Source organism: Patiria miniata, unplaced genomic scaffold, assembly GCF_015706575.1.
Source record: "Patiria miniata isolate m_02_andy unplaced genomic scaffold, ASM1570657v1 HiC_scaffold_10, whole genome shotgun sequence".
Taxonomy (NCBI): Eukaryota; Metazoa; Echinodermata; class Asteroidea; order Valvatida; family Asterinidae; genus Patiria; species Patiria miniata.
Genome location: NW_024037048.1, coordinates 5,741,547 through 5,757,214, shown reverse-complemented (window position 1 = coordinate 5,757,214; position 15,668 = coordinate 5,741,547). Strand labels below are relative to the sequence as shown.

General features: G+C 40.6%; 1 protein-coding gene across 4 annotated transcripts; it reads left to right on the top strand.

The window, feature by feature from the left end:
* The first annotated feature begins 1,326 nt into the window (after positions 1-1,326).
* LOC119736228 (monocarboxylate transporter 13-like) lies at positions 1,327-11,247 on the top strand. Of its 4 annotated transcripts, none has more exons than XM_038210288.1 (5): positions 1,327-1,346; positions 6,159-6,399; positions 7,531-7,674; positions 8,139-8,954; positions 10,149-11,247. In XM_038210288.1, the coding sequence occupies exons 2-5, from the start codon at positions 6,189-6,191 to the stop codon at positions 10,292-10,294; spliced, it is 1,317 nt and encodes a 438-aa protein (XP_038066216.1). In that variant the 5' UTR covers positions 1,327-1,346; positions 6,159-6,188; the 3' UTR covers positions 10,295-11,247. The 4 variants fall into 4 exon arrangements, with proteins under 4 accessions (XP_038066216.1, XP_038066205.1, XP_038066210.1 ...); XM_038210277.1 differs by lacking the exon at positions 1,327-1,346 and adding an exon at positions 2,963-3,160; XM_038210282.1 differs by lacking the exon at positions 1,327-1,346 and adding an exon at positions 3,307-3,333.
* Positions 11,248-15,668: the final 4,421 nt, after the last annotated feature.

Here is a 15,668-nt window from a genome sequence, read left to right as displayed (position 1 = left end):
CGTGGGTGGCTCTATACGTTCCACACAATCGGATACATTTAAAGTTACAAATGGTTGTGCAGGCTAGAACAATATAAAATTATTGCATTTATTCATTGTATATTTGTGTAAAATCCAAAAATAGAACTTCCAGGCATAAATATTTCTCTGAATACAAGAAGGGCGAAAATCCTTTGTGGAAAAACGAGGACAATTTAACAAAACCAAATGGCGTAGCCTATTGGGTTATACATGTTTCGAGTAGTTTCATATCAATCGTGAACTATGAGTCCTAAACTTCTTTGTATATATATATTCTTTTTAGGGGGGGGGGGGGGTTTGGGGGCTTGCATTTTTTTGCTGATTTTTTTCTCCATTTACTATTGGATTTCCTCGGCCCGTTTGAAATGGTCTGGCTTACCAACAACATAAAGATTTTCCAAGAAACGTTGATTCCCTTTTTTTATTTAACCTAAACCCAAGAAATGGTTTTCGAGGTTATGTTTTTATTTGTAATGTTTTTATTTTCCATTTATATGCAATTCATAAGATAGAATTTTTGCGTCGGGGTGATGTAAATCAATGGCTTACTAACGACCTAAATATTTAGTAAGTAAGTAGTTAGTAAGCCATTTATATGCAGTATACTTGTAAACATCGGATGATCATATTGCGCTGCTTTTTGATATACCACCACAGTTCAATGTAGATGTGGGTGAAAACGTTGACTTTGCCTGGCTAATTTCCACTGATAAACAAAACAATTATTGTAAAAATGCCATGTTCAACGCCAACTGTTGCAGCTTTTGACTCAATTGACATTGTACTTCATCTTGAAACCCACAGAAATTACACATGCGACACAGCGAATGTCTACACCGATGGTTACGCAATAGTTGCAATGTGCTGGTAAAACGCCCGCTTATAAGCGTGTACGTAAGCCGTACTTTTCATGTTTCATAGCAGAAATGCTGGCAGCCTGTGCAGTAAGCGGATCAGTCATGTGAGAAAAACCAATGAGCTATTAAATGGCCCCGAGGCCTTTTGATAGCTCTGTTTTCCTATCTATAGGTATAGATTATTAGATTGAGACTTCATCTTTCTTGAACACCAGAGAAATGTTAACATCACCCGGAGATAGGTTCACACTGCAAGCCTGACCTGTCGACTTTGAGCACGGATCCTAGACACCAGGATAAACGACTATTCTGAGCTCTAGTACAAAATGCACTCAGTGGACTTGCCTTAATTGGTTAGACGCGTGATAACGGGCATTAATACTCGTTGGCGCGAAATCGCGAATTTTCCAGATGTGCCATTGTGTTGGGTTTTTGCACGACATCTAAAACGGAAATATTCATAAAACTGTAAGTAAAACTACTTCTTATTTAAGATGTAATTGTTCCAAATTATTTACAAAATAAATACTTCAGGATATAACAGATGGTATTGTGCAGTTTTTGTCGTCATAGATGAAGTATTTACCCAGGAAAAAAACGTCAAATTTCAAGGAGAACACCGTTTACCCAAATTTCGTTTCTAATTAGGCTTTTATTAAAAAGGTTTGGAGAGATAGGATGCCGAAGCGATGAAATAAAAGCGACATTTCATTGTTCATCTTAAAGCTAAAGATATTGTGCTCGGCATTACCATGGTTATGTAGTTATCACTTATCAGAATTCAATAATAAAGACCAAAAACGTAGACTCATGAATATTCAAAAATTTATTTCGCTGGATTGACAGACTTCGAGGCCAGATCGGGCGAAGAGCTTTGCAAATCCGAAAGCCACCGCCCGCAGTGGTCTTTGTTGAAAAGTAGTCATGGTATTTGCCACCAGTACAGGCCGTTATCCACGCGTCTAACCATAGTCAGGTGGCTTAGATCTAATTTTCGTCAAGATCGTGACCGACTGGTCCAAAGCACCAAACTTGGCAGATATATTCTTATAGACCTAGAGAAGATATTTAGAAGGGGTGACACCTGAAATTCTTTTAGGAAGGGTGCCTAATTTGCATAAATCGTTAATCCCTGTCGTGTAATATATTTATTCCCATATTTGGGTATATTTCATTTTTTTTATTTGTTTGAAAAGTGTATTTTGGGGATTCAAATTCACCAAGTAGCTTACTGGTACATCTACCCTATTAAAACCTTATGCAAAATCATGTGAACAATGATAACATTGTGATATTAAGCCCAGAAAACAAAAACTGGGAAAAAACGAGGTGTCCATAAATTAGGCTAACAAGTAGGTGAAGGGTTGCCTAACTGGAACAAGTTCAAGGAAATTCCCCTAATTATTGTTGAGAAAACGTTTTGGCGTAGACAAAATTATTGTAAAAAACAATAATCTCTTATTTAGTGGGATTTTGTTGAACTTGTTTAAGTCCCCACGTTACCCTTCCCGTACTAGCCCAATTTACGGACACCACATTTTCTCCCCTTTTTTGGTCTTTTGGGCTAAACATCAAGATGTTATCAATTTTCACTTGATTTCCCACTTGTTTTTGTTAGGGTAACTATGCCAGTAAGTAAGTTTGTTAATTTGAAGCTCATCAATACCCACGTTTGGCGAGACTAGTTGATGATATCTGAGGAAAAGGTAAATGCGCGTAACTTTAGGGTAAAATAGTAGCAATTTTGGTTCTTTACTATGTCCTCCTAATTATTCAGTCACTTATATGTTTTACAAAATGTTATTGAAGTAAGAATATGCAAGTAGAATCACCAAAATACACTTTTCAAAAAAATAAAAAAATAAAAATATACCCAAATATGGGAATAAATATATTACACGGCAGGGATTAACGATTTATGCAAATTAGGCACCCTTCCCAAAAGAATTTCAGGTGTCACCCCTTCTAAATATCTTCTCTAGGGCTATAAGAATCTATCTGCCAAGTTTGGTGCTTTGGACCAGTCGGTCACGATTCCGACCATATGCCACCTGACTACCAGGACTTGGGCCGAGTCGTTAATCCTTGTGTGTAGGATCTGTGAACCAATGAGCTATTATAATGGCCCCAAGGCCTTTTGATAGCTCTGTTTTCCTATCTATAGGTATAGATTATTAGATTGAGACTGCATCTTTCTTGAACACCAGAGAAATTTTAACATCACCCGGCGATAGGTTCACACTGCAAGCCTGACCTTTCGACTTTGAGTGTGCTTTTGAATGGTGCGTACATAATTTCCAGTGTTATGTTAAACGTTATACAGTGATACCCTTACATTGGGCGGTTGTGGAATTTAGGACACATCGGTCTTTTTTATTCTTAAAAAGGAAAGAATGTTGCAACCTGACGCCACTTCAGCGGTTGTGTACAAAGTCTATGGAGAGTCAAGAAAATTGTAAGTATTTCCTAACAAAATTGGAAATGTTTCTCAGTCCCAGATTCATGTCTTATCATAATTTTTGCAATGATTGACCTTCATTATAGATGATATATGAAGAAAACAAAGTGTCGTCAGGTTGCAACATTCTTTACGTTTTGGATTTTCAATAGCCCCATAAATGTGGCCAATTTACTGGACTACCTCCGTAAATAAGGGCCACACTTCCACCATGTACAAAAACACGTCGAACTTTGTCAAATTTTGATTTTCACATTTAGGCTTAGTTTGTAGTTTTTTTGCTTTAGAAGCATACTCACCCTCTTTATAGGCTAATCAGAAAGTGCTGCCTTTTTCAGATGTCTAATTTTCGTGAAATTTCATTTTAAAATTTTGATACGCAAACGTGTGCAAACGAATCTGGACATTTCACGAAAATGGCTGATTGGTTGCCAATCTGGCCGCCAAATCTGCTAACTTGGCCGGGAAAACCTATATTTTGGCGGTGAGTCCAAACATTTTGCCCTGACGCAAATGTTAATCTTTACCAGAAAGCACAATGTGGGCCGTTCAATGTTCCTTGTACATATGAACAAACAATTGACAATGATTGATCAACATTTTACTATTCATGGATTATCGCATAAAGCGTGATAAAAACAAATTGTTGGCTTGATACAACTCTCTGTCTTTGCAAAAGAAGAACAGATATGTTCTGTTTAGACTCGCTAAGTTCGGATGTACGTTTTTCAAGGTCATACCTTGTATCGACATACTAGCGTTTTGTTCCAGTGTGTCATTAAAATACTTAATGCCAGGAGGGGACACAAATTCCCATTGCCCCGAAAATAAGAGGGGACACTTAATGAAAATTAAGAATCTTGTAAGTCGCATTGTTAAGTGGGGTGCTTACTTTTTGTGACTTTTTGTGAATACGGTCCCTGGAAATGTGGAGGGAATGTTGTTGGGTCCGGTCCGTCCTTGGTTCCCCCTAATAAAATGCTGGTGGCCCTGCCCCCCCCCTCCCCCGAATGAAAAAGATCCTGGCTACGCTACTGATAGCAACTCAACGCAGACTATCGGGAAACCGATGCCTCGTAGAACTTGGCCTGCATGGTTGCCGATCACACTCATGTAAAGTAGTTCTCTTTATTAAGAGGTTTATATGTGTTGTAGTGTGTATCTTCTTCGTCGATATGGAAACTAAATGCGGAGTTTCGAAAGTTAGAGAGTGCTGCCGAAATTTGAAAGTTGCCAAAATGTCAGGAAGAAAACCCACTCTATCCGGTTAGTAAGTATGACGTCATTTCAACTTAAACCACGCCCATTACACACACACAGTAGTCATTGAAAGTAGTGGGCGTGTTTAGCCAATGGGATCTTGTGGTGCGTGCGCGTGTATGACGTAGTCACCTACGAACCGGATAGGCTAGTAAAGTTTGAATAGTAAACAGAAAAATTGTACCCAGTTGATAAGCTGGTTGCAAGTTTGTTAGGGTTTTCTTTTTACAGAAAATAAACAATTTAGTCGAGCAGTTTGGATGTCGGAAGTTTAAGGTTGCAGGAAATTGAACGTGTTATCTCGTGATTCTTGTTGCAAACGAACCGAGGGTTAGGCCATCAGCCTGGGGGTTTGGGCAGTATCAAATCAGGGCATAAATGATTATAATGCGCATGCGCAAGGTACACCACCCCTAGAGTGGTAAGAAGCATTATGATGGACATTTTGGGAAAAAAGGGTGATAACACCCAAAAAGCTGCCACCGCTTCAATGCTATCACATATTTTCCAACTCTAGAGGTGTATACCTTGCCAAAAATCGCTATGACGATTATTCCCCTTATTTTGATACCGGTGGCCAAAATTTTAGACCGAGGCTGATGGCCTAGGTGCTGTCTTGATCTTTTATATTTCACACCCACTTGCTACGCTACAGTGATTATGTTAGGTAGAGGATAAATGGTCGGAGGTAGAGGATAAATGGTCGGAGGATAAATGGTCGGAAAGCAGGAGGTCGTGGGTTCGAGTCCCACCCGAGTGATTTTTTCCAACTTTCACTCGGGAGGTAACACACTGAGTATACAGTGTTTAAACGTCGGTGCAGGGCAAAACCTAATTTGATTTATATCACCCCGACACAAAAAATCATTCTTATAATAGTTTACGCGGTACCCGCTGCTATGTACATCAGATTCGAACCAGCCAACCGATCCCGTTAGCTCGGTGGTCGAGTGGTAAGACATCTGCACTAGAAAGCAGGAGGTCGTGGGTTTGAGTCCCACCCGAGTGATTTTTTCCAACTTTCACTCGGGAGGTAACCACTAAGTATACAGTGTTTAAACGTCGGTGCAGGGCAAAACCTAATTTGATTTATATCACCCCGACGCAAAAAATTCATTCTTATAATAGGTCGGAGTTCGGCATAATCATCCCACGAATTATTATGGAGGGTATAATCCGACTCAAACCGTTGCCTGCGATGGCTCTACTATTATTACCCCACTCGGTTTTTTTTTCACAAAGGGAGCGTCATTGTTCACTTCAATACAATGAACAAGGGATTTCTGTTGACTGCTGAAAATGGAAAAAGAGGCGCCATGCATTTGAGGAGGTCGGCCACCTTCTATTCCGATTGTTTGTCTGGATCCGCTGGTTGGAATACATGTACATGTATCAGCGCAACGTGTCGTGATAGTTACATGAACAACAATGACAATTTGAATCTACACCATGAAAACCAGGTTGGGAGTGCCGGTTATACTTAACGATCGACTCATTTCATGTCATTATTTAATCGAATGTTGATATTTGAATATGCGTTGTTTTGTGTATTAAATCGACAGCAAAGCCTGGTAGAGTAAATTGTTTGCATCATGGCGAAGTCAGGCAGTGTGACTATCCCGGAGACCGAGCCTCCATACGGCTGGGTAGTCGTAGCGAGCAGTCACGTCGTCTTCATTCTCTGGACGGGCTTTGTCAAGACTATCGGGGTTCTCCTGCCGTCGCTGATGGACTTCTACCACACCGATGCCCTAGCTCTGGGTTGGATCACGGCTTCATTTTGTGCGACGAACAACATAGCCGGTAACATTCCTACATTTTTCTTTCAAAGCCCAAGGATTTTCCGAAAGTAATAAATGTCAGTATCTGCCGCCACTTTTTCACCCAACCTCTTTGATGCATGACTAATCATTGTAAATGATCGTGTCAAAAACTTGACTGTGGGACTGAGGAGCATTCCCAAATATTCAGGCCCGATGTAGGGTTGTATGAAGAGTAGTTTGTTATAACTTTGTATTTTAGTCTGAAGAAGCAACATGTCCCCAGTTCAATAGTTTCCAAGAAATCCATAAGTTGGAATGGAGGGCAGTGTTGTAGTCGATCAAGTCCATTACAAGTTACCACAAGACCTATGAAGTTCATCATAATAAAGTCCTCAAGATGCAATTGCTTGGTTCTTCTCGTCAATCCTTTAAGGGTAAATGGTTACATGAGAACGGGAACCCGCTAAATTTTGGCTCCCTGAATTTGCCCTCGAGGGGATCTTCGGCACTCGACACTTAGCCCTATATGCGCCTTTTGCAATGACGTGATAAATGACTTGTCATTCTAAATCTGTTGAAATTGGATCATTCAAATAAATAGTCTTTCTTTTCAAGCATCAATGTTATGTATTTCTAATATCTTGTTTTCTGTAATATCCTACGAAACTTGTTTGTGGAACAATGGACCCCACATTCATTTAAATACACTCGACCAAAAAAGAAAGTCCCCCCTTAATACTTTTTTTTGTCTAACTGAAAAACTACTGGGCACATCTTGCTCAAGGTACGACTGATCAGTACAAAACTTCCTTGGCAATCCAGCCATATTCTTTGTTTGGCCCAAAACGGTGATAATGTGTACAAAATGATGCAATTTATGACAAATGGTACCGAAAAAAAGTTGCACTTTTGTGTACGTGCAAGGTGGGTGTGAACTACAAGTTGCACGTATACAAAAGTGCAACTGTTTTCGGTATCATTTGTCATAAATTGCATAAACTAAAGAGTATGGCTGGATTGCTAAGGACTTTCTGTACCGATTAGTTGTTATTTGAGCGAGAGGTGCTCAGTAGTTTTTGAGTTAGGCCATAAAGTATTGGAAAGTGGGGGGGGGGACTTTCTTTTTTGGTTGAGTGTATAACTGATTTCTACTTTCTTCCCGCCTCTGCAGCTGTGTTTGGTAGTGTGTTGAGTATCCTCATTGGCGGTCGCCAAGTGGTCATCCTAGGCGGTCTCATGGCAACCAGTGGTCTATTGTTAGCATCAATCTCCAGCAGTCTCTATCAGTTTGCTCTAGCGCTCATCTTTCTCACTGGTAAAGAACAAGGGGGTATCGACCTTCTAATTTCTGGGGGAAAAAAAGAGGGTCGGGACCAGTTTAACCAAAGGGTTGCGAAGCTTTGAGTATTTCGTTATTGTTGTTTTTAGGTCTCAAGGATCCCAACAGATGACAAAGTGCAGAACAAAACTTAATATTAGTCAGAGCTAGAGATTCGTTCTCGACCTCAACAAAATAAGAGTGAGAGTTTGGCAAATTAAGGAGGATCGTTGTATTCCCTATAATTTCTATACTCGCTGCCATCACCGAGTTTATTTTTAAATCGTCATGAAAGTGCGCACTCATGCACAATATTAGATAAATAAAATCGTGATAAAAAGGGACATTGAGTGCAAGGAATCTGGGCAGAATTAATTCAAGCTTGCCCTTAATATCACTTCGAAAAAGTCGTAAAACTATATCGATCGGTCGTAACTGAAGCTGTGGTTGTTGTTTTGCAGGAAGTGGCTTTGGGATGGTAATGTGCGTCTGCAAGGTTCATCTTGGATTGTACTTCAACGAACGTCTGGCTTTTGCTTCGAGTATTGTTACGATGGGCGTACCGGTGGGTTTGATCATTTTCCCGGCGTTTGCTGAGCTGCTCCGCATCACGTATGGCATAAGGGGGACTTTACTCATTCTAAGTGCGCTCACCATGCACCTCGTAGCGTGTGGAGCCTTACTGCGCCCATCTTTTGGCATCAGTAGCCAACAACGAGGGGGAAACGAAGGCTATGCGCTGATAACATCTTCAGAGACCGAGAAACAATCCCATCCTTGCCATATACTGAGAACACACCTGGCAGGACTTCTGGACGTTAAACTACTAGCTAGCGTGGACATGTGGATGCTGATCGTGTGCTACACGCTGGCCTCTTTCGTGAACGATTCCTGGATCACCTTCATGGTGTCCAACGCCGTCTCGAAGGGATTCGACGATTACGTGGCGACGACTTTCAGCATCACCGCCGGTTGCTCTGCCGTGATCTTCAGCGTGCTTCAGGGCATCATCATCACCCGTGGAATCGCTGGTATCCGCCCTGTCACGGCGGTGGCCACTGCCATCGGCAGCACGGCGTTGTTTCTGAATCCCCTTCTCACTAGCTACTCGGCCATACTTGTTGCCGTCGTGATGTACGGCATATCGCTGGCTGTTCTGAACCCCAGCTTCGTCACTCTGGCGATTGAAACTCAAGGACGAGAACGCGCCTCAAAGGCCTTCGGCTGGATGGGCCTCTTCTCGGGGATTTTCAGACTCCTTTTTGGATTCTCAACCGGTAGGTGGCGTACAAAATACAACCTGGTTTCAGGTGAAGTACAATGTAATCCGAAATTATTGGTCCCGAGGAATTGGTTGAAGTTTGACAACCTTTCAATGCAAAAAGGTGGAGTAACCAAATCAGCTAACACACGAGGGACCAGTAATGTTACCGCCACTATGTCCAGAAAAAGAGATGAACTCAAGTAGCCATGCCCAAAACCAAGGATTTAATCCCTCTGTTACAACTGATAGTGTAGTAATCAATGGATAATGTATCACTTACCGATAATGTCACACAAATTGACCGATACTTGTATCAGTAACCGATAATGTAACAAAAATTGACTGATAGTATAGTAAATGTTACTACACTATCAGTCAACTTATTGTTACAATATCGGTCCTAACCGATAATGTAACAAAAATTTACTGATAGTGTAGTAAACATTTTTTACTACACTATCAGCCAAAATTGACTGATAGTCTGTGTAGTCAATGTTACGACACTATCAGTCAATTGTTGTTACAGTATCGGTCCTAACCGATAATGTAACAAAAATTGACTGATAAACATTTTTTACTACACTATCAGCCAAGTTTTGTTACATTATCGGTTATAGTGATACAGTATCGGTCAATTTGTGAGACATTATTGGTTGGTGGTACATTATCCGTTGGTTATACTACTTTATCAGTTGTAAACACCCTCAAACCAACCCAGCGTGACCCAATCCGAAAAAAGACCAGTTACGTACCAACATTATATGTATTCCTCGTGCTCTTGTCAAGTTTTATCCCGAAAAATACATTCCTTTTCTAAATTGCTAATTGTTTAAGCCATACAAAAGTTATTCACTGTTAAATGAGACATATGTACCCTTATCTACCCCGTTCTCGGCATTTAACTCCCGCCGAACAATCAGTATTAATATTGAACGGACTAGGAGCCAGTCTTCTCGCCAAGCGGATCAGTCTGAGCGCAAAACAGAAAACATTTTTCGGAGGTTTGCAGACGTAAAAAAAAAAGGGGGGGGGGAGTTGTTTCATTGGGGGAAAAATACAAGTTGAACAAAGAAAGCACCGCTCCACCGACCTGCCTGATTCCCCTTAGGATTATTAGTTGTTTCACTGCCTCCAATTTTCAGAACTTCATTTTTAAATCTACACACTTGTTAAACTAACTTTCCGTATCATCTTTTCGCATCCACAGGTCTCCTTCGCAATATCACAGGATACTACAACGCTACCTTCATCTTGCTAGGAGCTATGTTGGCCATCATTATACCTACGCTTTTCTTGGATACGCTGGTGTCTAAAATGTTGGAACATCGGCTGGCGTTAGTAAAACAACGATGATGAGGCATAGACGAAAAAACACTAGTCTTATGGCTGTATCAGTCTGGAAAGACATCTGACTAAAATGAGGGACAATTAAATAAGACGATCACACCAGGCCCGCATGTCTCTACTATCGATCACCAGCGTCCAAGACTAGATAGGACGGGGATCAGTGTATTCTCTTCGAAGTGAATTGCCAAGTCCCAAACTATTCAAAATGTGTGCATTAATTATTCAAAATTCAAAAGTGAATATCCGTTTTATTAACTCCCAGAAAGAAAACGCAATTTATGGAAATATAATCCAGTATTTTCTTGATAAAATTCGAATATAGCACGAACAGTGCATCAAGCTCATAATCGAATTATCATAATGCAGAAGAGGTGCTGTTTTTTTTGCTTAGTGTTGCTTCTGCTCTGTTAGCTAATAAGCGATGTTGTTTTACACATAGTCGTGAATCGTTGCATTTTACCACCTGCTATTTCTGTCTGAAAAGATATTTGGTTTCATTTGGGAATCATATTTCCCTTCAAATAACATTGTTAGTAGCCTTTAATTTCAAGACGAGAATATATCAAATGGAAATTTGATGATACCGTCTGCAAATTGGCATTAAGCCTATGTTGATGAAAGTATTCGTTTTTTTTTTTTACATTTTTGTTTACATTTGTTGCCCGAAGTGCCGAAGTGCCAGTAACATTAAAGATGAAAAGTGAATCAAGAATTTGGTCATCAAGCTTCATGCTGAAAAGCTTTTGGTTAATAAGCAAAATATTTCCGGTCTAAAATTTCCATACATGGAGTACGCCCTCTCCTTTAGTCTTTACGTCTTATTTTACACACAGATTGGTTTGTACAAAATAATGAAGGTTTGCACAGTGGCGCACCCAGGATTTTTGTTACAAATTTGTTAAAAGTTGAATAAAAAAAAAAAATGTTGCCCATAATTTTTGGCTGCGGAAAAAATTGGTGTTTTTTTTCAGGGGCGGCCTATTTTGACGTTTGTGGTTGGTTGGTGGTGCCACTTACACCCCTATTTTACTACTAAAAAATGGGCCACATTCATATCACCAAGGCCAAATCGTGGGACTAAAAAAATACAAAAAAAAAAGAGACAACCTCAAGGGGGGGGGGGCTCAAGCCCCCCGAGGGCCCCCGGGTGCGCCACTGGGTTTGCATGACACGAAATTTAACTAAAAATATTTTGTAAAACTATTAATGCTGCGGAATTGTATGACAAAATGGACACTTTTACCAATATCAGGGCGCAATTATGCTAGATGTTAAATTTAAGACATTTGCCCTTCGTATTTTTCTTGTATTTTTCCAAACGAGGTTATATTCTGTACATACAAGTTTTTTTATGTCTGTGTGCCAGTATAGTAACAAAATAATGATTGCGTATCAGTGGCGTATTCAGAGGGGGAGGGGGGGGGGGGGCCGAGGGGGCACTCTGCCCCCCCCCCCCCCCCCGGCGGATTTGTTTTCACAACATTTTGTGTTCAGCAATTATTTCAATAAATGATTCTAAGAGTTCTGACATCAATCACAAAAAAAGAAAACCCGCTCAAAAACCATAACAATGCGCCGTGAAAATGAGTATAATTTGCATTATAATAATGGTCAGTTTTGAAGAGCGCACTCAATTGGAAGGTGGTAACCACCCCCCCCCCCCATCCTCCCCTCCCCCGCTTTTTGATTTTACGGAGGCCAAGTGTACGGAGAAAAAAAATCATGTCTACATTTCGGAGCGGATGTGCGGTTGCCCCCCCCCCCCGACATCCAAAGCTGGATACGCTACTGTTGAGTTTGTGTACACGAGTTTTGCCATGGCCTGTGCTCTGCACGAATCAGCCCACTGTAGAAATGAATATGTATGACGGAATTTGAATAAAGCTCTGTAACCTTTGTTATTTCTTGCGTTTGTTGTCCCAGTCTAGTGCGTTTGAAGATTGCGCGGTAGTCACGTACAAGTAATGCCTGGAGAAAATGTGCATTCCCGCGAAACAAAAGAATAGGGTGTGTCGATCTCCAGCAACACACATTTTAATGGCGTAGGGCCTATAGAGGTGATTTTGAAACCAGGATTTATCTACAGACAACCGAAAACAAAAACAGGCAAGCAAGACACAATCTGTCCGGCCGTAAGTATGGTTTATTCCTACATAATATATTGGGTTTTCTGATGTGTGTAACTGTTTATCTTACATTTCGGAAAGAATGTTGCAACCTGACGCTGCTTTTTCTTCATATTATCATCTCAATGAAGGTCAGTCATTGCAAAAATGATGACAAGACATGAATCTGGGACTGAGAAACATTTCCAATTTTGTTAGGAAATACTTAGAAACTTTTTTCTTGACTCTCCATAGACGCTGAATTGGCGTTAGGTAGCAACATTTTTCCTAAATGTCCGTTGATAGTCCGGTGAGTGGTGTGATAAAAATTAAAATGATCTAGTGACGTTGTACACCAACATCCCTTATTTTCCTTGAAATGGATCTAGATGCATTCAATTATGGTGTTCATGACATATTCCCATGCATGGGCGGATCTAGATCATGTTTTTTTTGGGGGGACGGGTGGGGGAGGGGGAGTGGGCCGCAAGTAGCCCCATAAATGTGGCCAATATACTGGACAACCTCCGTAAACATAGGCCACACATCCACCATGTACACAAACATGTCGAACTTTGTCAAATTTTGATTTTCACGTTTAGGCTTAATTTGTAGGGTTTTTTGCTTAAGAAGCATACTCGCCCTCTTTATAGGCCAATCAGGAAGTGCTTTCTTTTTCAGATGTCTATTTTTCGTGAAATTTCCAGATTCGTTTGCACACGTTTGCGTATCAAAATTTCAACATGAAATTTCATGAAAATTAGACATCCGGAAAAGGCAGCACTTTCTGATTACCCTATAAAGAGGGGGAGTATGCCTCTCAAGCAAAACAACCCTACGAACTAAGCCTAAATGTGAAAATCAAAAAATTTGACAAAGTTCGACATGTTTTTGTACATGGGGGAAGTGTGGCCTATGTTTACGGAGGTAGTCCAGTAAATTGGCCACATTTATGGGGCTAGGCCGCAGGGTGACACACCTTTACGATAGCGGGCACCCCATTGTATTGTTTCACCTTTTACTGGTACAAAATGCATCTGTAGGCCTATATCACAAATTCGTAGGACACGAGTTAACTAACATTAAAAATACATTCATATTCACCCCTTTTCTGCTATAATTAGGCCTAAACAAAATGGACACTAGTTCATATATGAGCCTGGCGGCAAGATGCGAAAGGGATCTATTAAAAATGTACAGGATCCAAAATATTCGGATATTTTCTCTCAAGTTCTCTGGGATTTGTCGTAATTTTCTTTAATTTAGAGTAGCCCCTAAAATCGTCATGCATCGGCATTATTTTCTGACCTACGTGTTTTTTGGGGGCTACAGAATAAAAACTTTAAAAATTGCTTTCGCCCGTGCGAATGAGGGCGAATGAAATCAGCAGGGATCCTTTCCGCATCAGTGGCAAAAAATAAACGAGCGCCTCAGGGTACCCGCCCACCAAATTTCGGGCCAAATCGCGTTGTTGAATCGCGCCTGGCTACAACTGTGGCAATCAGCAGGGCTCCTGAAGCCAGGAAGCCAGACTCAACACCGACATTTGGTGGACGGGTACCCCGAAGCACACGGTTATTTCCCCCCATCTTCTCTGAAATATCAGGTCCACTGATCTCCATTATAAACTCTGGATAGCCCATTGGCTTTTAGAAGTGAAGTCACCATCCGCCATGTTACCACTCCAAGAACACTATATTTGTAAAGAAATATGTCTCTTTTAAAGGACATGAACTAGTTTTACTCCAAGAATGTTTGTTTAAAAAATAATAATATAATGAAAACGAAATACATTATATATCAAAAACGTTTTGTTTACTTTGAAACGACTCTATTTTAATAGTTTTGGGGAGTGGTTGAGACTGGTTCCCTTTCCACATTCAAATGGCGGGATTGGGAACCAGTATTTACATTGTCAACGTACGTACGTGCGTACGGTAGCGTGAATATCCGACCCCATGAAATGCGGACTCATTGGTGTGTATTGCGCATGTGTAAGCACGAGAATATGCTATTTTTAGGATCACATACGGGAAAGTGACCTGCCACGTGCGAGGGATTATCCAATGATATGGAAAAGGGGTCCGATTTTCATATGACAACGGCTCCAGATATATTCGGAGATCAGCTGGTCCAGGCTAGGGGGATTTCGAAACCTTTGCTTCGTCTTTGTCTTCGGCTTTGCCTCCGACTTCTGAATCACTGAGAGGCAAACCAAATGGGAATATTCTGACTTGTGGCTTCATACCAACCGATTGAATGTTCCTGAGGCAAACAGGCACCAAAATGTAGCTGGAGTTCGAGAAGTTGGGGGCCAAGACGAAGCCAAAGCCGGTAGTTTCGAAAACTCGAGGCAAACACGTTTTCGAGCCCAAATCGGTGCATTCTCTTAAAATATTGCGCCTTTTATTATTTACAGGCTGTAGAATACAGAGGTTGGATGCCCGCTGCTTCATCTGGTTAATCGTTTGGCTGAGTGAGATTCTTAGAGCACAACCGTTACCACCACCAGGACGCTTCCAGATTTCAAGAGGAAGAAACAGGAAGATTCCAGAAATCTCAAGATGACTCAGGTATACCCAGAACGTTTTAGATTTCAAGAGCGATCAGCAAGACTGAGGAAAATGGAAAAAGAATCAGGTAGCTTTCAAAATGTAAAATACACAAAACTTCCAAATGTTTCAAAATATAACCAGAAGACTCCGAAGTTTTTAAGATTCCATTAGTACTCGCTATTAAGACGCAATCAAGAATTCAGGATTTGCTGATTGCAAGATTATAAAATGTTATTGATCAGCAAAATACTCAGAAAGGTTCAAGATTTCAAGCACCTTCGAAGACTCTGGAAAAGTCCAAGATTTCAAGAGGACTCGGGAAGACTCAAGAAATTTCAAGAAGCCAAGCCTCAGAATCGGAGAAACCCAATATGATTCAGGTAGATATCAGAAAATTAAAAGTCAAAATTTGCAGCTTTTGAGATTTCAAGAAATCATCAGGAATACACAAGATGTTTCAATATTTCAAGAGGACCAAAGCAGACTCGGGAGAGCCCAATATTTCAAGAGAACTCAGGAAGACTCAAAATATTTCCAAATTTCAACAAGACTGAGAGTCGGGGAAACCAAATATGATTCATGTGAAATCAAAAAACTTAAATGTCAAGCTTACAAGATTTGCAGCTTTCAAGATTTCAGGAAATCATCGGGAATACTCGAGAGGTTTCAAGATTTCAAGAGGACTCATAGTCAGGGAAACCCAAGATGATTCAGGTAGAT

Bases quoted from the DNA above. Each gene is read 5' to 3' on its own strand.
- LOC119736228 (XM_038210288.1), top strand. From the start codon at position 6,189: ATGGCGAAGTCAGGCAGTGTGACTATCCCGGAGACCGAGCCTCCATAC. The intron at 6,400-7,530 runs GTAACATTCCTA...CCGCCTCTGCAG, and splicing joins TGCGACGAACAACATAGCCG to CTGTGTTTGGTAGTGTGTTG. The intron at 7,675-8,138 runs GTAAAGAACAAG...GTTGTTTTGCAG, and splicing joins AGCGCTCATCTTTCTCACTG to GAAGTGGCTTTGGGATGGTA.